Source organism: Etheostoma spectabile, unplaced genomic scaffold (assembly GCF_008692095.1).
Source record: "Etheostoma spectabile isolate EspeVRDwgs_2016 unplaced genomic scaffold, UIUC_Espe_1.0 scaffold00569331, whole genome shotgun sequence".
Classification (NCBI taxonomy): domain Eukaryota; kingdom Metazoa; phylum Chordata; class Actinopteri; order Perciformes; family Percidae; genus Etheostoma; species Etheostoma spectabile.
In genome coordinates, this window is record NW_022605066.1 from 63,539 (window position 1) to 91,177 (window position 27,639).

At 42.3% G+C, this 27,639-nt stretch overlaps 1 protein-coding gene across 1 annotated transcript in view; it reads left to right on the plus strand.

The window, feature by feature from the left end:
• LOC116684799 (adenylate cyclase type 5) overlaps positions 1-27,639 on the plus strand; it is an 80,808-nt gene that overhangs the window by 27,647 nt on the left and 25,522 nt on the right. The window contains exons 2-5 of the mRNA XM_032510228.1: positions 7,277-7,426; positions 7,910-8,031; positions 24,521-24,632; positions 26,561-26,688. Coding sequence (XP_032366119.1) covers positions 7,277-7,426; positions 7,910-8,031; positions 24,521-24,632; positions 26,561-26,688 — 512 coding nt within the window. The remainder of the gene's footprint in view (positions 1-7,276; positions 7,427-7,909; positions 8,032-24,520; positions 24,633-26,560; positions 26,689-27,639) is intronic.

Sequence of the window (27,639 nt, forward strand, 5' to 3'; positions counted from 1 at the left end):
ACATTTGCAAAGCCTTCTTCGAATGTTTCAGGACTTTGACATTCTTGAACCCTGTGTGGATTTAGCAGGGATTTTTGTTCTGAAGGGTAGTTAACACATTTTTTGTTTTACCATGCTTGATGTTTTTTGGGGGGGGAGTAAACATGTTTTTATGTAGATATTGCACACTTTTCCTATAGAAAACAGAACTTTAGCAAAGTTTTTTTGTGCAAACTGTATGTGTTGAACTTCTGCTTGCATCATTACCGTTTCTTGTTTTGTACCCTGTTTAAAGGGCACCTCCGCAGTAGTGAAGAGGGAGGGTACGTGAAGCAAGCTGTTACACATTCCCCAACCAGATTTATCCAGCTGGTTTAGAGATTGAACGGGGGGTGGCTTTTGGGTCACAACCCTGATTCTCTACTAATTAGGCCACCATGCACACCTTTTAGGGCACATTAATGCAACCAACTGTAGAATCTAAGACACATTTACATCACTGCCCTCTGCAGACTAGAGAAGTGTCTCACCATGCATCCTCATGAGCCTGCTGGTAGAGCAAGAGATACAAATATTAAGGGCACATGCTCATAAAAATATTGCTCTACGGAACCACTACTTTACCAATGTATAAAAAATGTGTTTAATCAGAAATACAGAATCTTATGTTACCACAGAACAATGTGGTATGGTTTGGTTGCTGTTGCTATCCTCACTTGTGTGGGCTGGTTGTTGGCCGCCAGTCCTCCACAGATGTTGGGCATCTCTGAAACATACACGAGTATAAATGAAAAGTCTGTTGGAAGCGTGGCGAGAGCTCAGGCGTAGAAAAGAAACCCAACGCCTTAGGGTGCATGTTAAAAACACTGAAGAAGTAAGGTGTGGGAGAGTCGTAGGAGGCAAAAAATGGACACCTACACCTGTTTGCTTTGTTTTGCTGGTAATTATTAATCACCCACTAAAATAATGTTACACACACAGATATGAGCGCATGGACTGGCACCTCCCATGGTTACTATCAATGTTCCTTATATCAAACATATAGGATTACTGTTGTTGGATGTGAAATAAAAACCACCCAATTCAAAGTGACATCTAAGCTAAGATCCAATGAGGCTTCAATAATAAAAAAAACACAGGGCACATTAGCCCCCCCATAATGGAGCTTTACAGGAGATAATGAGGTAAATGTTGGGACTTTTGCAACCATATGGCAGTCGAATAACTATAAAGTACTTAACCCTCCTGTTGTCCTTGGGTCAAATTTGACCCCTTTGAAAAATGCCTAAATCTGAAATATGGGTTTCTTTTTGAGCAAATTACCACAAGAAATTGATGGGATTCTTTACAACACTCTTTGCAAATACAATTGATCACTTTCATTCCTGACAAAACTCTTTTTTAACTGAAATATTTGGTATAATTCTATATAAAATTAGGGTTACTGACCATAAATTCCAAAAAGTATTGTAAAACTAGTGGTAGTAAGGTGCTGTCAAGCCAACTGCCTGTTTTTGCCATGTGTTAAATCACAATTTTCCTCCTCAGTGGGAATTCAGTGGTTTGTGTGTCATCATATGCAACCGCTTGCTTTGGGCTTCCTTGCTTGCTTCCCTAACCACCGGTGTCCACCAGGGTGTTCATGGGTTACCGCCCCTTGAGGCACCTAAGACCACAGCTCTCCACTGCAGCTTCAGCTAGGACACATTAAACATTATCAATGCCCCCAGCCTCCACAGGGATGCACGAAAAGCTCCGCCAGAGGTGTGAGTTGAAAGTCTGTCAGACAGGGGACTCCTCCAGACGTTCCCATTTTACCCGCTCTACCCGTTTGGGCTTACCAGGTCTGTTGAGTCTTCCCCCATCCCCTGACCCAATTAATCACCAGATGGTGATCAGTTGACAGCTCCGCCCCTCTCTTAACCTGAGTGTCCAAAACATACGGCCTCAGATCAGATGAAACGATTATAAAATAGATCATTGACCTTCGGCCTAGGGTGCTCTGGTACCACGCACACCTATGAGCATCCCTATGTTTGAACATGGTGTTTTGTTGTAGAAAGACTAGCACAGAAGTCCAACAACAGAAAACCACTCTGGTTTGGATCAGGGAGGCCGTTCCTCCCAATCACGCCTCTCCACGTATCTCCATAATCGGCGACATGTGCGTTGAAGTCAGAAGAACTATGGAGTCCCCCACTGGAGCCCCATACAGGACTCCATTCATGGTCTCCAATAAGTCCCAATACTCTGAACTCTTGTCTGGTGCATATTCACGAATAAAAGTCAGTTTTTCTCCTCCATCACCTGCCGGTGTAGGGTGGCGACCTTCTCGTCCACATGGGTAAACTCCAATGCACCAGCGCTCAGCTGGGGGCTTGTGAGTATCCCCACACCCGCCCGGCGCCTCACATCCTGGGCAACTCCAGAGTAGAACAGAGTCCAACCCCTATCCAGGACTATGGTTCCAGAACCGAGACTTTGTGTCGAGGTAAGCCCCGCCAGATTTAACTGGTAGCGCTCCAACAAGGTGATGGTTCCCGGAGAGGAACCGTCACCTTACATCACCTTGTTTTGGGCTGTCTTGGTTGACACGCCTCTTCAACATTGCGTGGAGGTCAGGCATGGTGCCTAGGGAGCGGCAGACCGGGGTGGTGGTTCCGCTCTTCAAAAAGGGGGACCAGAGGGTGTGTGCCAATTACAGGGGTGTCACACTTCTCAGCCTCTCTGGTAAAGTTCAAGGTGTTGGAAAGCAGGGTTCGGCCGATAGGAACAATGTGGATTCTGTCCTGGTCGTGGAACAATTAATCAGATCTTCAGTCTCGCAAGGATCCTGGAGGGAACCTGGGAGTATGCCCAACCGGTCTACATCTGTTTTGTTGCTCTGGAGAAGGCGTATGACCGGGTCCCCTGGGAGATACTGTGGGAGGTGCTGCGGGAGTATGGGGTGGGGTGGTCCCTTCTCAGGGCCATCCAATCTCTGTATGACCAAAGCGAGAGCTGTGTCCGGGTTCTCGGCAGTACGTTGGACTCGTTCTAGGTGACGGTTGGCCTCCGCCAGGGCTGCGCTTTGTCACCAATCCTGTTTGTAGTATTTATGGACAGGATATCGAGGCATAATCGGGGTGGGGAGGGGTTGCAGTTCGGTGGGCTCGGGATCTCATTGCTGCTTTTTGCGGATGATGTGGTCCTAAATTGCATCATTGGCCTGTGACCTTCATAGCTCACTGGATCGGTTCGCAGCCGTGTGTGAAGCGGCTGGGATGAGGATCAGCACCTCTAAATCTGAGGCCATGGTTCTCAGCAGGAAACCAATGGAGTGCCTTCTTCAATTAGTGAATGAGTCCTTACTCCAAGTGAAGGAATTTAAATATGTTGGGGTCTTGTTCGCGAGTGAGAGGACAATGGAGCGGGAGATTGGTCGTAGAATTGGCGCAGCGGGTGTGGCATTACGTTCAATTTATCGCACCATTGTGACAAAAAGAGAGCTGAGCCAGAAGGAAAAGCTCTCAATCTACTGGTCAGTTTTTGTTCCTACCCTCACCTATGGTCATGAAGGCTGGGTCATGACCGAAAGAACAAGATCTAGGGTACAAGCGGCCAAAGTGGGTTTCCTTAGGAGGGGGGCTGCGTCTTCCTTAGAGATAGGGTGAGAAGTACAGTCATCTGGAGGAGCTCGGAGTATAGCCGCTGCTCCTTTTGCGTCGAAAGGAGCCAGTTGAGGTGGTTCGGGCATCTAGTAAGGATGCTTCCTGGGCGCCTCCCTAGGGAGGTGTTCCAGGCACGTCCAGCTGGGAGGAGGCCTCGGGGAAGATCCTAGGTGGAGCTGGTTAATATGGCTTGGGAAAGGGAAGTTTGGGGTCCCCTGCTGGAGCTGCTCCCCCCGCGACCCGATACCGGACGAAGATGGATGGATAGAATAATTCAGTGTGAGCGAGATGAGCTAAACAACTTGCATGAATCAAAGAGGAGAATTATTGACAATTATCTTCCCTGATAATGTTTAAGAAGACTTTGGTTGATCATTATCTAATAATCCGGATAATCAACAGAGACCTCATCAGTTCTTTTCTGCAGTTATTTAATAATCCATTTCTGTGTTCTTACCCTGGGGATGATCTCTGTATTAAATATGGGAACTGTGTTTTGCTGCTCTCACTTTCCCTTTGTGGTAAGGAAAAGCCCATAGGTTTCCAAATAAGGCCTGTATGAGCGCTGGCAATATTAATAGAATAAGACTGCTGCTGGGGAATATTTGTATTGACCTGTTGAAAGACTCTATCTGATGCATGCCGTTTCCATGGCTGTGCGGGGGTGGGATGCTTCGAGGCTCCATGTTCAGCTGCAGCTGGCTCGCTGTAACTCCACTGTAAGTAGCAGGAGCACACCTTTAAATGTCAAATTTGGACAGTTTTAAGCAGGAGTTTGTGTTTTCCACAATTATTTTAATGGTCTTAACAAAAACACACAGGCCTTTACACTATAGCAGTAAAAGCTCCTGCCCCCTCCTGGTGTTTTTGTACCAGGGAACAATTCTCCCCGGAGCAAAATAGTACGTCCTTCCCTGCTGATTACATGCCTCAAACACTTTTGTTATGCTAATAAGCCCCCTTGTGGAAAGGAAAACATAATGATGTCTCTGTAATGCTCTAACGGAGTTTTAGCTGGAGAGAGGCATTTCACCCAAAAGACATTCTTGTTCACTGAATGTCCGAGCTGTGCTAAGTCAGTGCTTTTCGTCAACCTTTTAGGACAAAAAAGCTCTAAATGTGTGCAGATCTGTTACAGGTTTGCCTCTTGAATAAGGACATTTACTTGACTGCAACATTATGCAGGGAAATGATTTGCTGTTTGTTACCTCTCTGTTCTAATACAGTATATTTGGCTTTTCAACTACAGCTGGTTGCACTGAATACGACAAGTCTCATTTGAGATGCTAAACGTATTAACATGTGCTGCATGTGTAAGTTATAATGATCAAGTTCTTCTGCTGGGTTGCAAATGTGGTCATTTTTGTATTCATATAAAACAGAACTATTTCTTAATTCTGCTCTAGCTTTGTAGAGACCGTTGAATTTCCCAATCTTAATAAATCCTGCAACAACACAAAACTGCTTTGCTAGCTCACTCATGTTGTAACTGTGGGATTTCCCAAACTGAATAAGTCCCGCCCGCACAAATACACAAAACTGAATAAAGAATTGTATTCATTACCATGACTGCGGTACTGTTTAGTTCAAAATCATCTAAAACACTAAAGTACAAAGACATAGCGGACCAGATGCAAGCTTTTATTTTGAAAAGTAGAAGCTTGGGGACGTCACCAGCCAAGAGGGCATGAGACGGGAGGTCTCCCAGCTGTAGCCATACCCATCTCGGCCGAGACTGAGTGCCATTATGCACAAAACAAGCCACTTTGAAATTTAGCTGTTTTCATGTATAAAAAAAGTTGGGTGACGCCCCCCCCGAGACTAAAGAAACGTTGGGTGACACTCCCCGCAACAAAGAATAAAAAGACACGACCCTCCCCTATTTTCCTCCGGTGGTCCATTCCGTAAATACCGGAACGATCCCTAACAGCTGAATTGTGACATCCAAACACATTCATATCTGTACAGCGCTGTCTTTATAACCTAATACTGATTTAATAATAATAATAATAATAATAATAGATACAAATACTTTTTTAGGGCTTTTTATTTTATTTGATAGTGATGGGACAGGAAAGGGGGAAAGAGAAGGGATGACACACAGCAAAGGGCTCAGGCCGCTGCTATGGACTCGGCCTACATAGGGACAAACTCTACCAGGTGGGCTAAAGGTCGCCCCATAACCTAATACTTCTTACTGTTCATGAAACCTTCATGCTGTTTTTGATTCTCTTGAGAGCTCCCTCGAGGAGAAGATCCTTTTCCCACATTTGCAATAAGGAGTTCCTGAAATGCTATTAGGTAAGAATAGTTCTGTCAAAGTAAATGTTCAAGCAGCCAAAACAAAGAACATAAAAATCTGTTTCTGTACACTTGGGCAACATTGCTTGCCATGGCTTGACTGTTGTTATCTTAAAAAAATCATTTATCTTCTGTGGTTCAATCCAGTTCAGCTTCATGGTGTTTCAGTTAGATAAGAAAGGCAGAAATAGCAAAGAGTAACCTTTTTTAAATTCACCACCCTCTCTCTGTCTCACCTCATTCTTTTATTTTCCTTGGTCTTGCCTCACTTCCTCTTCAGCCAGTCACTACTCCCTCTGAGTGTGCTTGGTTTTAAGCATGGAGACCTGCTGAGGGTTTTTTGACTTGATAAAGACGTGCTGTGTTTGTTCAGTTTGTTCCGGCAACAGAGAGGCCTGTGGTGTGAATGTGATTCAGTCGGCTGATTCCGCCCATGAAATGGCTCTATGAAAAGAATGGGCTGCTGGCTTTGGCTTGCTGCTGGCTGCCAGTCCCATGGCCCTCTGTATGTCTGGCACTGAATGGAAACAATACCTTTTTAGCACTAGTGCCTTGGACACATGACAGATTTCAAGCTGTTTGATAGGTGGAAACTTTGACAGGGTCTATGTAACCTGAAGGTACTAATTTGCTGCAAATGAAAAATTCAAGTTTTAGTGGTAGCTTTTGTTCCATTAGCTTCTGTAACTCGGTATGTTTACATGCTCTCAGATTACTCAGGAAGTCACACAAGTTTAAACTCGGTGCTAAAAATTGCAATATTAATAGGACAAATTATGATGCATTTACCACGTGTTTTATGCTCACATTACTAATTTGGTGTGCAAATGCGTAAATCTGTTTACTTGGGCTATATGACAACATGCAGCACACACATTTACTCTGACTGTTAAGACACATCGTACATAAACGCCCTTAGAAAACCGTCTCCCTGTCTCTTCTGTATCACTTAAATTGAGTAACACCTTGTGGGAAGAACATTTGGAGCTCCAGGTATTCTTACAGAATACCAATCTGTTTGAAAAAAAGGGTATATTCATTATTTTGTGTGTTTAACATAAAACACATCTGGCCCCAGATGTTAAGGAATGTAAATGTAAAAGGCCCTATTGTGTTTTTATAGTAACAGAGAAGTGCATTTTATTTATTTATCTTCAGAAAAGATATCTGTGACACAGACAACAGAGCCTCAACTAGTCCCTGTGTTCAATTGCTTAGGGAAGGTAAATAGGCCGGAAAATATCTCAGCTGGATGCTTGCAATTTAAAGGGTTGTCGTTCACTGTATGTTGGTGAAGATGCCCCGTCCTTGCAGTCTAACTCATTCTCTCTCAACCTCTTCCACAGTTAGTGTCCAACGTGTTGATCTTCTCCTGCACCAACATTGTGGGAGTCTGCACGCATTACCCCGCTGAGGGTTCCCAGAGACAGGCCTTCCAGGAGACCAGGGAATGCATCCAGGCTCGCCTCCACTCCCAGAGAGAAAACCAACAGCAGGTGAGAGAGAGAGATGGGGATGTAAGATTGGAGGAAAGAGCACCAGCATTATTGGTGATTAAATCAAATGAACCTTTTGAATTTCAAACACCCTCTGTAGACTTAAAATATGGATCTAAAAAGTGTACAGTAGTGTGCGTGCTTGTTCTATACTATATCATTTTTATACTGAGAAATTGGTGTGACACACATACAAACCCCAGCCACCATAGCTATGGAGAAGAAGACAAAGATGTGTGAATTACAGCTTTAGGAAATTCAGAATAAGAGCTTGCAGAATTTTAAGTTTAGTGATTGGCTGTTGATGATTGGATGAAAAGCATGTGCAAGTTATTTTTGTTTTACAATGGGGGGGGGGGGGGGGGGGCAGGAAACTTATTCAGGCATGTTAGTCAGTGATGCTTCCTCAGACAGACAAAGCCTCCACCTCCGACCGTGCACTTACTTCCATTGAACTCACTTGCCTTCCATGCTTTCCTGCAGGAACGTCTTCTGCTCTCAGTGCTTCCCCGCCACGTTGCCATGGAGATGAAAGCCGACATAAACGCCAAGCAGGAGGACATGATGTTTCACAAGATCTACATCCAGAAGCACGACAACGTCAGGTAACACGAGGTGGGATGATGAGGGGAAAACAAAGTAAAGCTGCTACAAAAAACATAAAAAAACATTTTCTCAACATCTCTACAAATCCTTTCAAGCTGTGTGTTACCTCTCTGAAGGAGTAACAGTACAAACACACATACATTAAGATACATACACTTATATTGATATGCAATGCAAACCTTTTTGTTTAAGGCGCCATTGAGCGAGTGTTAGCCATAAGAGGAAATGGATTTAATATATCGTAGTACTACGGTATATTACCCTATCACTAGTGAGTGTTCTTTCTTCTGAAGAGTCCATCATGTTTTGTTTTTTAAATCCTCCGTGTCCTCCTCGACTACTAGCAACTGCGTGGCGGAGGGGTGGGGGCTGTGTGCATGGTCACGGAAGGTTTGTATCATGTGGACACAATTCCTCATGGGGGCAGTATATCATATAATAATTTTGAGCTTTTAATCTGCTACTGAATGTAAATTCAGTAAAGTCAGGGCTGCTGTCATTGAACATCTCGATCTGGATCACATTCATTTTGGCCCATTTTTTAAGGTGACTTAAACTTAACTTTTAAACCATGTTTTAGTCATAATAATAATAATAATAATAAAAATACATTTAAACATGAAATAAGTATTTTATCAAAGTTCGGTTAATCTAAAATCTGTTGGAGAGACCTGGATTAGGGAGGGCTATATGCATGAAATAGTTTAAACAGTATCAAAGAAATGTTGCGGAATCCTGCCGAGTTCAAAACAACATTCAAAATGTTGGTGCAACAGAGTTGGAAAATAAGCCATGAGTTAATCCAGGTTATTTCTGAATGGTGCAGCCCACCCACATGCAGAGGTGGAGGAGGGTAGTGCAGGTGTTGCCATGACAATAGGCTGCATGGTATTTTTCACTTGTCTACAGCATCCGTAACCATTCAGAGTGTAATATAATACTCATTTAAAACATAAACTTTGATCACCAGCTGCTGCTGACTGTAAATCAAACAACCAAGAATATAAATGTGTGATATAGGCTATAATACATTCTTAGAGATTTGACCTTAAAAGAACCTATATTCATTTAGAGCAAACATCTTGACCACAGATTTGTATCTTAGGTGGAGCAGGTGGAGGTTAGGAAATAACACCTCCTCTTCACGTGTGCCAGCTGATTGGTTAGGCTTAAACAGGTTGGGTTTGTAAGACTGAACATATGACATGAATACTGTAACGCTCTAAGGACCTGAACCTGTCAACATGATGTTGTGGGTGTTATTTCAGATGATGTCACAAACGATTTGTGTCTGTGAACGGCGAATACTTCCTTAAGAAGTGTTTGATATTGTTCATAAATCATTGTCTTTTTTTATCAATTGTCTCAACGTTTGTGCCACATGCTCAGCCAAACTCACGTAATGCGAAAATTACATTTAAGCATGATTTCATATATCCTTCGATAATATGCATGCGTTAGTATTATTATTTGTATAATTATTCATAATGCTTTTCAGGTTATATGACTTTTAAAATCCCTTCCCTGTGTGTCCTCCTTGAAAGAGAGATTCTGGTAGACTGTGCATTTTTTCCTCCAAGGAGAATGCCATGGAGTCTAAAGGAGACAGTCGTTCAGTGCTACGTTTATCAAAGCACGTCCAGGGTCAGGACCATAGCCGGTCTAAAACATCCAAAGACATGTTTTGTTTTCGTTCAGCTAAGATAAAAGACCGGTGGAAAACTTTGAGGCATGAGAGACAGGTGCAGAAACGTAAGAGGCTCCAACTATTCTGTCTGCTAAAATTAATTGTTTTGATAAGATTAGATGTGTTTTCCAAAACAAGGCATTTTCTCCTCTAGGGGAAACAGGATATAAGACGGGGATGCTACTGTATTAATTTCGCAAGTCGTTGTCACACTGTTACTGATTTATACGTCGTGAAAACTGTTCTTGTCACTTGATTATTTTCTGCAGGGAATAATTAAATCTCACCGAAGTCCAAACCTTGACTCAGTGGTGCAGCTGTCTTTATTTTGTTTCAACAAAGTCTCACTTCCAAAAAATTCCTCTCTTGCTGGACGGAAACTTCCACAACACTCATTAGGTAATAAAGATTCCTAATGTGGCTCAAATATTTGAAGTGCTCTTGTAATGTTTAATGTTTGCATGCAAGTCACCACTGTGGGGTCATTTTTAACCTTCCCTTAGTCTTAAAAATGGAGTGCGAGTACAATCATTTGAAACTGAAGAGTGTAAAACGTTTGGAATAACGGTCTGAATGCATTTAGAAAACTGAAGCCGTTCACAAACACACTTTTGTAAGTGCTTAGTGCTGATGGTTGAGTGATGATGTTCACTGTGTAGACCAATAGATTCTATTGAGCATTCAGCTTGTCAAGATTAGCTGCTTCCAACACCTCTCTATCTCCTCCATGACCTGATGATAGTTTAGGGGAAAGAATGTAAAAGTTTGACACATGAAACATGGCTCGGCCAGTGTTTGTAGTAACTTCCCTCCTATAATGTAGTGTATATCTTCTAATTAAAAGATCATTTTGGCATTTTTAACATGGACCCTATTTTCCCATGTTTTTGTGTCTAACTGACTAATGGGAACATTTTTGTATTTGTATTTCAGTATTGAGCTAGAGCCCTGCAGCCAGGAGCTGTGAAGCGACCTTACATGTAGTCCACTAAAAGTGCTTGCCTTTGCCACTGACAGGCTTGATATTATATGTGCCTGACTATGGAAAAGTTAAAGAAGTTGTTCTTATCCTGCCATGCTTTTCCTGATGCCAGTTCAGTACAGTAACTTTGCTCTGTGTGCAGCTCTCCACTCTTGGAACAACTTTTTTCTTTAGGAAAATGTGCTTAGGTTTAGGATTCATTCTTTTCTTTGGCTGGCAGTAGTCATCCACGCTGAAAATGGTCACTGCAGACCCAATGGTCTACAAGGACTGGAGTGTTAGGATCCAGTTGGAGCTGTAGCACAACTAGCCACAACTTCAGCGTGTCCGTAGTCAAAGTTAACATCTCTGGAAGCTTTGCATGTATCTCAACATTTTGTTGACACGATTCATAAATGCATGTTTCAAAATCTTTTAGGTAGCACCAAGATATGCTTTCTTTACTCAAAACAACAAAGTCCCTAGAACTCTCCCCACTCCAGATCCACACCACTGTCTTCCCAGCAGGTGACCTTGTGAGATTTTAGAACAAGACTTCACCATCTTTCCATAATGTTGTCAGACACGGAGCATGTAAGTTGCAAAACAGCCCTTTTAGTGGATGTCACTGACGGTGCAAATTTGCCCCACAGGGTTACGTTGCTGCCAGTTACTGGGATCTCGTAGCCTGGATAACAGCCGAAGTTGGCCCCGCCCACAACTTTTGAGATTGGGAAGTTTGGTCTGGACTTTATCCGTTGTGGAGCAACAATGCTCAAACCAGAGCTGTTTGGACCAATCCAATTGCCAGGGTGGGTTTTATACGATGATGGACAAATTATCAAAAGTAACGAAATCAACCACATCACCAAAGTGCACTTGGGTTGAATTAAGATGTGTAGATTCCGCCATCACATCTGTTGTAGAAGATATCGACAGCGCATTCATTTTAAAAGAGGAACAGAGAACCACAATCAATGCATTTATCAATCAGAAAGATGTTTTTGCTGTCCTTCCGACGGAATTTGGCAAAAGTTCAACATACATCACATACTCCGTTGCTCTGATTGGTTGTAAGTCTATCCAATTGAGTGCAGAGGCATTTTCTTTCCTGGTTCGGTCGAAACACGCCCCACAATTATAGCCCAATGGAGTATTATCCATGAAAATGACAGGCTAGTGTTCTCGCTCAATAATGGACCAACTCCAAAGACCTGTGTTAACATTAGTCACTTAGACATAAATGCATGGGAAAATAGGGTCCAGATTGAAAAATACAGAAACTACCCTTTTTATTAACGAGCAAGTGAGCTTGACGAGTTATTTTTGACCTTGGAAATAGCAGTAGGAAATACCTCTCAGCAGAAGGCCCACTTATTGGAACTTGGAGCTTTCAGACACATCCTATAGCCTTCATCTGTGGAGTTTGCTCAGTTGTGTCTAAAGACCAGTCATTGATGATTGAGCGAATGGATGTTTAAATATTTTTTACCCGCCACAAAGGTCTTGCTTTGGATGTGGTTGATGTGGATTCCCAAATGCATGGAATTTCCATTAATTTCCAACCCCTGTCACTGCTTAAAGATGGCCTTCGGCGTCAGATCAGAATGGCATCAGTCTTTCTCTGGTCATCCATTCCCTCCTGATTAATGACTTAGACCTCTTCCAAGTCGATGCTTTGCCCAGTTTTGGTGTGATGTTCACAGATGGAAGATGGTTTGATTAATTCAGTCTCTGTTTTTTTGCCCAGTCTTTACAGTATCAGTGTAGAGTCACTGCTTGACCGTATTTGGGTGTGTATTAAATCCCGACTGACCCGAAGGATTTTTAAGATACAAATATTTGGATATTTAAAAATCCGATATTCCAATAAATCGGCCGATACATATTTAAAAAAAATTCCATCCAGAATATAAACCTAATTAGATTTCCCTAACATTAGATATTTGTAGTTATTTATAAGTTCTCACTAAAATAATATAACACTTTGTTTTATTGTCACAACAGAACAGAGGAACATCAAAATAAATGAAAGTTCTGATGAATAAAATGTATAAAAATACAAACTTAAGATATGAAAGATATGATATGAAGATATGAAGTCCTTTGAACAAAAACACAATAATAATTTTTTTTTTATCAGAATCATTTATTTGTCATACTAAATGATTCTGATGAACGAATATTAAAAAGCAACAACTTCTGTATCATTCATTTTAAATGGCAATAAGAATCATGCGAGGAGAGAGGAAATTAGTTTTTAGAGATGAGATGTCATTTACTCGAAGTGTCACGGGAATTTTTCTAGCTGTATGGGCGCAGTTAGCAGCTGCTTTCAGCTGCACTGCTTCCGGGAAGGCTGCTGTTGTGTATCCTCGTTCATAGCTCCTCAGAGATCCCTCCGCCATCATCGCTCCTCAGGGCAGGAACAATTCAGCCTTCATGAAGGAGGGCCAGAACTTACAGTTTAACTGAGGGCCAAGGACATATCAAATAAGTGAGATTCAGCCTGAGAAACAGACGCGTGTGTGTTTCACAGTCAGGTGGAGGCCCAAACCTCGACACATAATAGATGCTATTGAGACCCTTTTATCACTCGGATGTGTCCCTTTTGAATCCTTAAGGGTTAAAGCATCAGGCCATGTACTTGGAGCTCTTGTATACAAAGGTCTTTTCATCACTATTAATGTGATCGTTATCAGGAATTATCCGTTTTTGTTGCCTAAGTTTAAGAGTTCAGTTAAGATTGCAGATTTCTTTTGGGGAGTTGGCAGGGCTGAAAAATGAGAACATTTCCATGGCATGTGACAGGAATTACTGGAACCAATGTGCATTGTGTCACATGAGCACTTATGGATGAGCGTGCACATACAAACGTTTAGCCATTATAACAATGGAGTTGTGTTTTCTGTAATCAAGGGGTGGACACTAAGGTCCTGTTGGTTCACAGTGGATGTCGTCATGACTGCAGCTGTCAGAATTCAGTAATCTGTTCTGTAACTCATTCTTATCCATGAAAAAGTTAATGAGAAGAGCAAAACCAACAGAAATCTGCATTTCCAAGTGGAGCAAACAAAACCAAGAGACACGAGACGATACGACGGTGAAGTGTTGGTTTGGTACTGTAGAGCGTCATGCTGTAGGTTTCTTGTGATTCACAGAGGAGTAGGCGGCACATTGGCTGAATTCTGTCTGTGATCATAAGTGTGTGGTTAATAGGTAGATAACTAGGTGTGACCAGGCCTGTCCGGAGCAGGCAGTGGCTTTTAGTAATTGGGGCTCTGCTGAGAGGCCGAGTAACAACAGGAAGAGAAGTGACAGCTCCCACTGCTCCAACTAAAGAGTAAGAGAGTCGAACCAGAAGGAGGTAGAGAGGGGGAAAGGGAGTCGCTTAGTGTCTGGAGCTTGTTGCTGCAGTAGATATGTATTAGAGTCAGTATGGTTCTGCCCATCTGCCAGTCCTCCATTCCCTTACAGGTACCAGATTAATTAAAAGATTTTAATTTTGTTTTTAATTTTTTAATTTTTTTTACAGATGAACCATAAAAGGCACATCATTAAATCCTTTGATGTAATGTAACGGTGCTAGTAGATTCTAGAGAGTTGAATGTTTTTGAGTCTTTGTCAGTTGTCAATCAAGTCTCCAGGTGATCGAGTCCTACTCACTTCTCAAACCCTCATTCTTGTGATTTAAGTTTGGAGTCTACAGTTCTGCTAAACTGTCTCCATTTGTTTACGCCTCACCCAGGCAAGAGTGAGAATTAGCAGCAACAATGAGTGCAGTGCATTAAATGAGATCTCCATACAGAGCATAAAGTGGTCTCGCTATTCTCAAAGGATTTTATCACTGTTTAGACTGAAATCATTGTCGCTGAGGGTACATAATTGTAGTAGTAATTGTAAATCTATAGTTGTAAGATAGTTTGAATTTCAACAAATGGTACCTGGTGGTATTTGTACATGCTTGTGGCCCAGTAACAGGTACAATTTTGCTCCACCTCTTCCTCAGAGTGAGGCCTCCCATGTGTGTTTGCCTTCTGGAGTAAAATGATGTCTCGTGGCTTCAGCAATGAGGCCAAAATGTGTGCTGACTAAAGTATTATGCAAGATTTGGGTTGGAAGTTTTGATGCTTCCGGCCGGGTCGCCCTGTGAGTGTTTGGGAAATATTTTCAAACAGAACAATGTGACAGTCTGCTGCTGCTGTTATGTAGGCCAGCAGCACCCTGAAGAGAAATACATGGCCAGAACATTGCATGAATTAGAGGAACTGACCCTACCTTTTGTTCTTCATGTTCTAATTGAAATAAGAACAAGAACTGAGACTGTGCAGCAGACGCTCATGGCTTTAGCGTGATGCAGTTAATTATGCACCTGATGCACGTGTCTTACATAATGCCGTTCTGCTGTTGGAGCCGTGCCTGACCTGAGAATCTGTCGTTGCTGAGCAGACCACAACACACATGCATACAGCAGACTACCAACACACAAATCAGTTGATGCTTGCTGTCTTCATACACAAGTAACGATGAGATTGCTCGTCTATCTGGTGTGATAAATACACAGTTTGCCACCATAACGTAATTGTTTTACTTTCTTAACGGATAGATCAAATTCATCTTGAAGGGATTTATTCCATTCTCTGGTCTCCAGATGCTGATAGATACTGTATTTTTATGTATTCTGTTCTGCAGGATGTAGCAGATGAGAGTGGATGCAATACAATAATCTTTATAATAACCAGACAAAGACAGAGGGGTAGATTGAAAGAAAAGAGCAGGAAATGAATACAGCGGTGGATAGGATGTTTAAAAAAATAGGGGTGACTGGAATAATGAAGTAAGAGACAAAGGAAAAAAAAAAATGAGCTGGACAACAATGAAAAGGACTGAGGGGTCTGTTTGAGATTGTTTCCTTGTTGAGGTTAGCGAGCCACCAGCAGAGCAGTGGGGTCAAGCAACAGGGGAGGCAGCGTAAAGGGCAGTGCAGGTGCCAGACGAGAGGGGATGAAAGGGTCAGGCAATGCCAGCACAGCTTTGGTTCAGCTGAGATTTGACCCTGAGACGGAGAGGGGACTGCCATACGGTACTCTCTATTTGTCTTCTGTTTTTCCATTACTGGTTCTCTTTACCTCCGGCTAAGATGTGTCAAGGTATTTTTAGTTTTTTTAATTTTTTTAAAAAGTTTGTATTTGAAATATTAGTTGCTGCACCTTCTTTAAATGATCTTACTAGAACTGTGTGCCAGATCTCATCATCATAGATCCTCTTTCAAAGATATTTACATTACCTTTTTGTTAAATTTATTTTTTAATTTAATTTTTTAATTTACTGGAGTATTTTATGGGTGGCAATCTTTGAACTATTCAATGATGGTCTAGAGGCAGATGATGTTCTCGATCCTCTTACCAAGGCACTTCCACACAACATTTAATACCACCACAAAATATCAGCTTCGGCTTAAAAGATTCAGTTCAAAGAATTTATTCATTTATTTGTATTTAACAACTTGTGACAGGTAGTCTTTTGTGATGAATGTTAGGTGTTTACTCTGCTGTGCATTATTCCTGTATTATTTTCATGACATTGTGTTCCTTTTTAATTTGCAGTCCGTAAAAGTTCCACGTTGTGCTGGCGTCCTGCAGTTGCATCAGTGGTTAAAGGTTAACAAGAAATCCCCTTTTGGAAATGAAAGTCTCTTTTCATTTTCATGATGAACAAAATCAACAGAAGAAATCAGTGTCAGAGAATTGTAAAATGAGTTAAGATGTTAAATTACCAGTTTGAATGACATAAATGTAAATGAATCAAATCCAAATCCTAACATAGTATTTCGTACCCCACAGACATTGCTGCCTTTGTGTCTGTTATGTCATCAAAGGACATTACCATGCTATGTTAAATGTGTCCCATAAGTATTATGTTAGAATACCACTAATGACTTTATAAATAGCTATAACTTGGGCTACATGAGGTTCTACAAGAGTACAGTTACTGTATGGCTGAGGGATTTTTATTGACATACTTTTAACATGTAGCACATATCTTCTGTCGATATCTGTGTGAAGCCCGCAGCCTATTTCTGTAGTTTTGTGGAATTAAGCTAACAAGTGAGCAATGCAGCTAATTGGACCACACTTAAAATAGTTACCTGTTTCATTTATCTGTGAATTCAGCTTTACATTTTCATTCCTAACCCAGAATATGAACAGATCTGAAACCAAAAAGAGAATTATAGATGTATCTCCAAGGCATTTCTCTGTGGTTATTATTTTCAACCCTTTCAGATCTGTGTTATCAGTTGGTAAAATGATTGCCTTTAATCCATGTGGGTTCAAAGGACACCACATCAAATAACTTGAAAGCATGGTGTCCTTTACATTTCAGCTATATTTATTTCATCAAAATATCCAAATGTCTTCGATCTTTCCACTGTGAGACTCCCATGCCTTTCAGTTCAGGATTTCCTCACTGCAGTCACAGTCTCTTACTAAAAAAAATCGCCAGGATTTATTGTTGAGTACTAACTAATGACTCATCACTATGGGAACAATTAAATGGGGCTTAAAGACCCCAGGTCTCTTTGTCATACCCTCTCTTGCTCTCATGCTTTTGTAATTCCCCACCCACTGTCGCCTCTGATGTTACATCAGGCTGTTAGAAGTGGCCTTGCTCTCTGCTTCACTGTGTCAGTGGGGAGTGTGGGGAGGGATTGGTAATCTGTCAGGAAATCTGAACATCATGTAGTATTTGTGAAGTGTGGATAATGACGCTCTGTCTAGGTGCTAGGTGCTGTCAGCTCCTGTATCTCTGCCACGCGGGTGCCCACAAAGTCCTTGAATCGGCCGGACCCAGATCTCAGCCATGTCAGCACTGTTGTGGAATCAGACCAAAGGGTTGTCTGATCAATGTGGATGGTCAGCTCCCTCTTCAGTACCTGTAAGAGCAGCACAGAGTTCTAATCGGGGTATAGAGTGAAATCGCTTGGAAGCAACTCTGGAACGGACCATCAGGAATGATAGATACACTTCACCGTGTCTGTCAGTGGTCCGTAGGTACGCCACTGAGCCGTAAGTCTCTTTTGAGGCGTAACAAAATACATACACCTCTCTATGAAGACTGGAGGTATCCACGTCCTTCGGCAAGTAAGATCGGGGAAGGGTTACTTGAAGTAAGACTTGTAGTTCTTCTTCCCAATCTATCCACTGCTGCAGAAGCTCCCGCGGTAGTAGTGGATCATCCCATCCCCTGTGTTTGTCCCAAAGTTGTCGGACAATTATCTTAGCTCTGTTGGTGAAGGGTAGAATGAACCCGTAAGGGGTCGTACTGACACGCCAGCACCTTGTAGATATTACGATTGTGGGGACACCGTACTCCACATAACAATGCAAGGACATCGGTGTGGAAGAGCCAGCTTAGCCCTAAAGTAGATTCTGGGGTATCTGTCGGGTATCTTGTTCTGAGCCAGCCATAACTCAACACAAGCAGAGCAGCTTTCTTCTGGTAGGTGACTTATTACACCTGGTTCGTTGCTGGCCCACTGACGCAGATACCAGCCTATTCTTGGCATTATGGCTCATAATGCTGTGAGGCTTATACAGTACCATTCCTCACAATCTTCAGCTGGAACTTCCGGTCCACACTGACAGAGCCCGCCTTTATAAGTTTCTCCATCTCCACTCTGTAGGCTTCTGCCCATGCAGGGTCTCTGCTTAACACTACTGCCTCAGGTTTCTTAGCGGTGTCCTTCACACCATGGAGGACAGTGATAGGTTGCTTAACCTTCCTACCCTCAGGCCTGGACACCTCAGGCGTTCCTCTCACAGCTAACTGTCCTTCAGAGTCCTGGCACCAAGACTCGTATTTCAACCACTCTGAAAGATTAGTTAAGGTGTGGGTTTGTGTACCTTGATGGTACATGCAGCGGCGAAACTCAGCTATGTCTGGTAAGTCAATCACAGCAGCAATACGCCTCAGGGCTATCTGTTGTGGTTGGCCAAACTTGTCATTTAGGGCAACCATTGTGTCCGAGAAGGGTGTTGAGGAGTAAAGGTAAGCATCTGCTATTAACCTGGCTTCTTTTAGTTGCAGGTGATCGACCAACACTTGGTATTTAAACCGCTCAGATGCATCATGTGGTAAAAGGTTCTCCAATGAGATCTTGAGCCGTGCAAACTTACTTGGGTCCCAACTTGAGAAGTTGGGGATTGTTGGGCGTGGCCCACAGTAAGTTGGCTCTGTGATGTTGGAGTTATGACCCTGAGATGATCTAAAGGGCAGTGGCTGTGTCCATGCCATGCCTTAATGTTGCTGTGGGGGCGTTGGGTTGCCGCCAACCTCACTCCATTGACCAATATAAGCTGTAGGGTACTTGGGCTCAGCCCAACTTGGGCTTGGGCTGAGGTAGCCTCAATGATTGACCTCATAATCTGCGTAGCGCAGACGTAGGTGAATATGCCGTTTAGGACGTGCACCACTAGCAGCATACTGTGGATGTAGTTCCATCTCTGACGTAAACCCAGTTATCCGGCTCGAAGGACCATCAATGAAGTGATGATAATGGGTAGACGCTCAGTCTTGGTGCTAGTACTGGGTTTATCACCAGGTTCACTCAGGTGTGTCGGCCAGAACACCACTTCAGGCCACTTATTCCAGAGTATGAAATAAAGAGCTGAGAGATAGTTCTTATTCTGATTATGTATTCCTCTTTCTTGAGTTGTGAGGGTAATTCTGAGTGTGATTTCTTATTTACGCACACTCTGAAGTAAGTTGCCGCTCACAACTACTATCCAGCTGACCACCTAACTCTATCATACTGCTTATTAACTGTGTGACATCCCCTATAACAGGGGTCCCCAAACTTTTTCCAGTGAGGGCCACATAACTTTGCCCTTCTCTGATGGGGGGCCAGGGTCAGTTTCTAACAGAAAAAGTGTGACAATCGCAGGGGCTCTAAATGTAATCATTTATTGTTTTCCAGAAAACATGCTGACACTCCAGCGCACCACACATATCCAAATATTAATAACCCTTTCTGAGATCAAATAACCCTCTCTGGGTTCTTCACAGAATAAAATAACGCAGAAAATATATAGGCTAATAACACTATTTATGAAATAAATAAAAATAAAATAACCCTCTCTGGGTTCTTCACAGAAAGAAAGTTATGGTGTGCCGTGCACAATCCTAGGTAAAAGTTCAACTTCACTTGTCAGAGCAGAATCTCAAATGTCTCTCAAAGTTCTTGTGTTCTTTCCTTATAATCCAGTTTTGTATGTTCCATAGGCCAGCCCAGTAGACACCACTGTAGGCTCTCTCTCATCAACTTCCCTCTGAAAACCACAAAGCAAACAGGCTAAGAAACCAAACTAAGTGATGCAGCACCTACACAGCACAATGCATTTCAATACCAGTATGGTTGTGGAGATGGATTTTATCCCAATAGATTTTATTATGATTATATTTGTTCATACTCAGAATGACTACTTTAAATCAGAAAAGTGAGCTTACCTATGTACTGTATGTTCATCAGTGTGAACTGTGGGCCTGCATCTGGCTGGTGAGAAGTTGAATGTCCGGTTCCATTCTAGTCACGGCCAGTCTCAAACACTGATGCAAATGTTCATCTGTCAATCTTGATCTCGTTGGAGTTTTCAAGAGTTTCATGCGAGAAAAGGTTTGCTCGCAGATATACGTGCTGCCAAAAAGTGTGCACATCTTCACTGCGTGTTTTTTTATGTTAGGGTAGGTGTCATTTGGGAGGGCGGCATAACAGTCAATGAGACTGTTGGGCTTGAATGCGTCTTTTAGAACATCACAGTTCTGTAACTCGGCCAGCTCAAACTGATAGGAAGGCTGGGCTTCATCGATGTCTGCAACAAAAGGGTTCTGAAAAAGACGGATTTCTTTTGCATGAACATGTAGTTCACGGAATCGTACACCGAACTCCGCCTTCAGCATTTCCAGTGCTTCCACACACTTTTCACCTGGGAACGCGACAGCTGGCTTCTCTGCAGAAAAGCTTTGGGTAGCAGGGAGATGGGTGAAGTTGTGCTTTTTCACTTGTTCCAAAACCAGCGCTAGTTTCACCTCAAATGCTTTTATGTGGGAATACATGTCGCAAATGAGTTTCCCCTTCCCTTGTAGCTGCAAGTTAAGGCCGTTCAGCATTTCTGTCACGTCTGTTAAAAATGCGAGGTGCCATTTCCATGCTGGGTCGATCAGCTCTGGGACCGTTTTGCCTTTTGACTGAAGAAATGCGTTGATTTCAGGTAGCAGCTCGTAAAAACGTCTCAAAACTCTGCCGCGGCTCAACCATCGGATCTCTGTGTGGTACAGCACATCTCCGTACGCAGACTCCAGTTCAGACAGGAATTGTTGGAACTGCCTGTGTTTAAGTCCATTTGCTCTGATGAAGTTTATGCACGATACCACAACCTTCATGACAGAATCCCACTTCAACACTTTGCAGCACAGCGCTTGCTGGTGAATTAGGCAGTGTACTTGTAGCGGGGCGGTGAGACCCCGTTCTTCCATCTCCCGGTTCATGCGTCCTATTAACCTTCCTATGGTGTTAGGGTCCCGACGGACCCGTCAGTCGTGATGCTGGCAAGCTTTGCCCAGTCCAGATCCAACTGTTTGCTTGGTTTGACTTCCTTTTCGAAAATATCTTTTTTTTTGTTTTTACTAAATTTAAACTTGTGGTGCTGCCAGCTCCTCGCACATCTCAAGGTTGGCGGTAACTCCACGAATAAAAATAAGAAGCTGCGCGGTGTCCTGCACGTCCGAGCTCTCATCCAGTGCTAACGAAAAAAAGTCAAAATCTTTAGTCTTCTGCTGCAGCTGGAACATACACATTACCCCCAATTTCTTCAACGCGTCTGGTAATTGTACTTGCAGACAGACTCACGCATTAAAGTCATCTTTCTTCTCGGGACAGACCTCTTCCACGACAACATTCAACATTTCTTGACACACTCTCCTTCAGTGAAAGGTTTACCGCAGCTTGCGATCAGCTGAGCAACATGAAAGCTGGCCCGAACCGATGCTTGGTTCAGCTGAGTTTGCCGCACAAATGTAGTCTGCTGAGCTAACAGTCCAGTTTTTAGCTTTGAGATTTTTTTCTGCTCGCATTTGGCCTTGCAAGCTAGCATACTTGTCTTTGTGACGGGATTCATAATGTCGGCGCAGGTTGTATTCTTTGAATACCGCCACCTTCTCTTGACAGAGGAGACAAACAGCCTTTTCTTTGAATTGAACAAAAAAATAATCGTGTGTCCACTGCGGGTTAAATACCCTGCATTCTGAATCAATTTTTCTCTTACCCAACCTTTTTGCCATTATTCCGTTCTGGGGGGTGGGTGGGGGGGTCACGTTCACGTTCTATGACTGGGGTATGGGTGGCCATAAGGGTCAAAATGCGCTGGGGCAAAGTGAGGTTGTAGTAGCATTTTTTTTCCGTCTCTGGTATTGTTCAGGGGGCCGGTTCAAATGTGGAGGGGGGCCGTGTGCGGCCCGCGGGCCGTAGTTTGGGGACCCCTGGTCTAGAGTATGTCATCCTTCCCTCTGCTTCTGATTCTCTGCTTCTACCCAGCGAGACAGACCTCTCTCTGAGCTCAGACACATTGGTCAAGCGTCTGCTTTCACTCGACCTCCCATGCAACAGTTCACAGAAAGCAATCAATTCTTCTCAGAAATGTCTCTGTACCCCAGAGCGGGGACTCTTAATCCTCTTCTGCCTGAGACCTAAATTAAGAAGATTTAGGCATCTTGAAACCCAGGTTCATTTGAACACGGTGTTGCTCTTTAAATGTGGCCAGCCAAGAGAAAAAAAACCCTGCTGTAACCCTCAGACAAAATGAGTGTCAAACCCAGAATGAAAACTCACATTTTTTTAACATGGGAATAAATCAACATAAACACTCCCAACACCTGCCCATACAACAATCACGCCATGTTCTTGGCTATGTCACAGACAGCTACGTTGCGAGGTCTTAAACCTTTGTCTATTTATAGATGTCTCTTGTTCTTCCTGGGGGTTTGACTCAGAAAGCTACTTCTATGTAGTAAAAAAAAAAAAAGGTTGCAATATCAGGCTTCACAACATCATACACTGACAATTCTTTAGTTCCCTGTTGGCAAGGGCTGTTGATTTTCTTAGGTGGTCCTTTTTGTGGCTAAAACACGTTATTTAAATATAAGTTTGTTAAATACGCTGCTTCCCCGGTCCACAGCAGAACATTGCTTAGCTTCCTGGTCTGCATGTGCCGACCACCATTTACTGTAGATAAATGGTGTGAATAAGTACCTCTTACAACCCCATTTAAAAAAAGAAAAAAATCCAAACTATCCCTTTAAGGTGAAGATGGATTTTCTTTTTCCTCAAAGGTTGTTTAAAGTTAATTTGATCATTGGGGGTCCCCTAAGGAGCTGAGTCAAGCTCCTTAGGTGAATCATTATTGAAGTTAGTGCAATGAATACAATGTTCAGCAGTATTAAGTAGCATAAGACACAAGGCATAGTCTTGCCTTCTGACTTATGAAGTTAATCACGTTCTACCCCAGGAGAAAATCAGTGACGACAGATTAATCATGCTTATTGAAGAAATGTCGAGCCAGAGATGTGACTTTGTGTGGTTGACGGTTATGTTGCTTTACAGAACAACTTGAGCCATTCAGGACAAGCTGCTGGGTTTTATCTGTAAGTGTGCATGAGGCCAACCTGCCTCCCACAGCTAAGGCTGAGCATATTGCTTTCTCTACCCGCCAACCTGGTCTCTTTGTCCTTGTTTCTTATGGTTTAGCCCGGCAAGATCATCTGTCCCGCAGATGTGCCAGTGTTAGGAGGGTAATGAAAATGCCTCAATCACAAAATTGACCTTTGGTATATCGGTGTACTGTGTTCTCAGGGCATGGAAGCTAATTTCCCTACAAGTGCAAAGCTACTCACAAATGTATTAGGTCTCTCTCTGTTATGCAATCACGCATGCATACACCACAATCTCACACCGCTCACCTCCATCAATGACTTCAGGGGTACATCTTGACCAGAGTCATTTCAACACTCTTGTCTGGTGTATCAAGCTCAAAGGACAGAATGGTTTCTTTTTTTATAAGAGTTTTTAGGATGGTTATAGGCTGTAGCAAAGCAGGTACACTCAGTTATTTCAGTAAATGAATATAATAATAATAATAATAATAATAATAATAATAATAATAATAATAATAATAATAATAATAATAATAATAATAATAAGAGATTCACAACTCATTTTAAATTTACTTTTACAGATGACACTGGTGTTTTTCCTAATATTTTCATACTGAAAAGTATAAATCAAAGTTAATGTACACTGTAGAAGTTTTGTATGTGTAACCAGAGCCTGATATAGGCTATATACCCTATATATATATATATATATACTGTATACCCTATTCGTCTATGACTTACAGTATAACTCTATTGTAGTCTACAAACTATTAAAAACACATAAAAAGGGCCATACCGTTGCACTGGGTTCAACAAGTTCAGTCAATGTGACTTGGCATGCCTTTACCAGTTTAGAGTTTATCACTCTCAACTTATCAAACTAGCAAAAAGGTGTGAACACAGAAGCATGCTCAGTGACATGTGCCTGACTTGGAACCATTATGCTGTGCTGGGCTGTACAGTACATAGGCTAGCGTCAAAATAGCTCACTTGAAAGGTAGCACATGTCTGTCTGACAAGACAAACAGTACAGTTAGGAGAGATGAGGACTGCGATGCAGAGGAAATTGGTCCTTCCAAACTGGGATAATAACAATTGTCAATTTTTTTTTTCTCTTGTCTTTGTGTTTCTGCAGTATCTTATTTGCAGACATCAAGGGTTTCACCAGCCTGGCATCCCAGTGCACAGCCCAGGAGTTGGTGATGACTCTTAATGAACTCTTCGCCCGCTTTGACAAGCTGGCAGCGGTAAGAATGCAAACTCACACATGTATTGTATACTTTATGGAACGGTCACAAACTGTGCTGACATTTCTGTTAACATACTTTTATTCTAAGAAAAAGCATGTTTGTTTCTGTTTTGTTTTGAGAATAATAACAATTCAGCCAATGCAAATGTAAAAGATGCTTAAAAGGACAGCAAGCTAGAAAATGTTTGCGCAGAGATGCAGACCGTACGTGGCCCTCACAGGTGATTGCTCTGCAGAGCTGTTGTACCATTCTCTTAGTAATATACCAGTTTAGACCACTGGTGATGTTGTTGTCATCATAGTTTAATGTTGAAAACTGTCCAGCACATGCTGTGCCTGGCTCAAGGCTCACATAAATGCCAGACAGCTGGGAGAGAACTAGTTAGGAGCACAGGCTGCCCAAAAGTAATTCAAAGACTAAGGAACAGTCCATCTCAAAGCTTGAGAAGTGGGTAACACGCTCTTGAACGTACTGTTCACAAGGATGACTCGAGGAGGACAAACTGATAATATAGTGCTAAATAATCTATGACATAGTTGTTGTCTTTCAGGAATATAATAATATTTGTATTTATATTGACAGAGGTGGTGCTGATACATCAAACAAATACAACTGCCACCACAGGAGGGGAACCAAGTATTAAAAAATAAATTATATCATGAAAATGAATGGAACTTCATATCAGGCACTCTCATTTCTTCTTTTTTTTGTGATCAAATTTTTATTTTTTACTTATTTTATTTGGTCACCCTCTTTTAACGTTCTTACTTACTAAATAAAAAAATCAGGCAATGCTAGCATGAATACAGACATGTGCACAGAGCTGAAGGGCATCACCAAAATATCAACTTTATATCTGCCATCAATATCCTACAGCCAGACATGTGTTTGTAGGACATTTCTTATAATCTTAACCACAGCTTTATAAACGGCACATTCATGAATATTGACATTTTCTTTTTCTTATCCAGAAGCTTCTTTGTTTGTCCAGCTGATGCTCAATGTATGTCATTTGTTTATGAAAGGTGAAATGATGTGCTAATCAATATTTATGAGTGAAACGGACATAATAGTATTATAAACCAGGATCGTTGCTACTGACACTTTTATGTCCATGCCAGATGTACCTTGCACGCACGCACGCACGCACGCACGCACGCACGCCCTGTCTGTGCTTTTTACACAGTGGGTCTTTTGTATTTTCCTAGAGCCATGTGCTGGAGAGATACTCAGGTGGACATCATGAGACGCAGTGTTCTCTAAAGCCCTGCAGATACACACACACACACACACACACACACACACACACACACACACACACACACACACACACACACACACACACACACAAACAAACGTATAAATCCTGCTTTACTTGTCCATGTAACAGTGTTTCATAGCTGCTACAAATACAACTTCACGTTACAGACTCATCTCTGAGGCTGAATGCCCTTGTAAAGGATCAGTTGACTAAATTCCGTATCTGATCTCACTTACCTCTAGTGCCCGTTTGACATGCAGATAGTTTGGGCTTTCAGTGTCTTCATATGGTTTTAACAGGAAACTTTGTTACAGCTGTAACATTGATCCAGTTAAATCACCATAATAACATTTGTTCAAGGTCGGAGTGGGATAAAACAGTTATGTGGTTGTGGTTTGGAAAAGGCATTTTTATTTAAATACATACAACAGTCCTCAGGACACAAATACACAGGCACACACACACAGATGCTTAAAATCCCAGGTCCCATGTGTCCTACCACCTATGACCAGTAATATTAAAGGATGAATGAACTTGGTATGTGAATAGGACAAGCTGTACAGTTTACTAACCAAGGTGAAGTCATCATGTAACACACCAGAGTAAACTCTCCCTGAGTTTATGAGCTGGTGTACTTATCCAGTAAGTTGTTCTTTTCTGACAGGAGAACCACTGTCTGCGGATCAAGATCCTGGGAGACTGCTACTACTGCGTATCTGGGCTGCCAGAGGCGAGGGCCGACCACGCCCACTGCTGTGTGGAGATGGGGATGGACATGATAGAGGCCATCTCGTAAGTAGTCCCTGGGGTTAACAGGGCATCGCTGGCTAATGCATGACTGCAATTAAAATAGCTAAATATGTAAAATGGTCATAGAAGCTCTTGTTTCAAGTCGGCTTCAGTAGGGGGTCATTGGCTGGGAAAACTGCTCGACGGACAACTTCCAGATGCAGTTTTAGTCATATTTCATGGGATTTTTTATTAGCCGTAGGAGCGGTTATAAATAATATCACTTTGTATATAGGAATACTTTTCTGTTATACATCCAAAAACCCTCCCCAAAGATCCTCTGCCTCCTCCAATGTTTTTTTATTTATTTTTCCCAACAGGCCCCAGGTTTCTAAGCCATCGCAGCTGATCTGCCTCTGCTCTGTTAGCATTATCCTCTCTATTTATTCATCCGTCCATCTGTACATTTTCTGTACGTGTTGATGGTGCTCAGAGTGGTAAGGGTCTGTATAGGACCCTATCCAACCATACACTGTGCTAGTTCTTAAAGGAGAAGTTAGAGGTTTTGAAGAAGAAAATAAACCCACTAATTACACAGTGTCCCAGCACCCAGAAGTTGATTTCCAAAACAGATTAACTTAGACTGTCTTCAGTAAAACCTCCAGGTCAAAGCTGTGATATTAGTCCAATTTGCAGCGTTATCTACATATTTAGCTGGCAGCGGTAATCTACTCATAACAACTGCATGGCTGCAGCAATGGGGAATGTGTTCTGATGACCCTTGTCCACTCAGGTCATTCGTCTTGATCATTAAAAGCTGCATTCTTTCTTTCAAGTCACCACGGCTGCTGTTTAGCTTTAAGTCTAAAGTCTGTTGCCACGTTCTCAGTCATCATCAATACATGTCTTTTACTTTACATAGGCTGCAGCAAGACACATCCAAACATTCACTTCATGATCTACGTTGACAACAAAAACACATAATTTGAAAAAGATAACGCTACTAAAAATTCT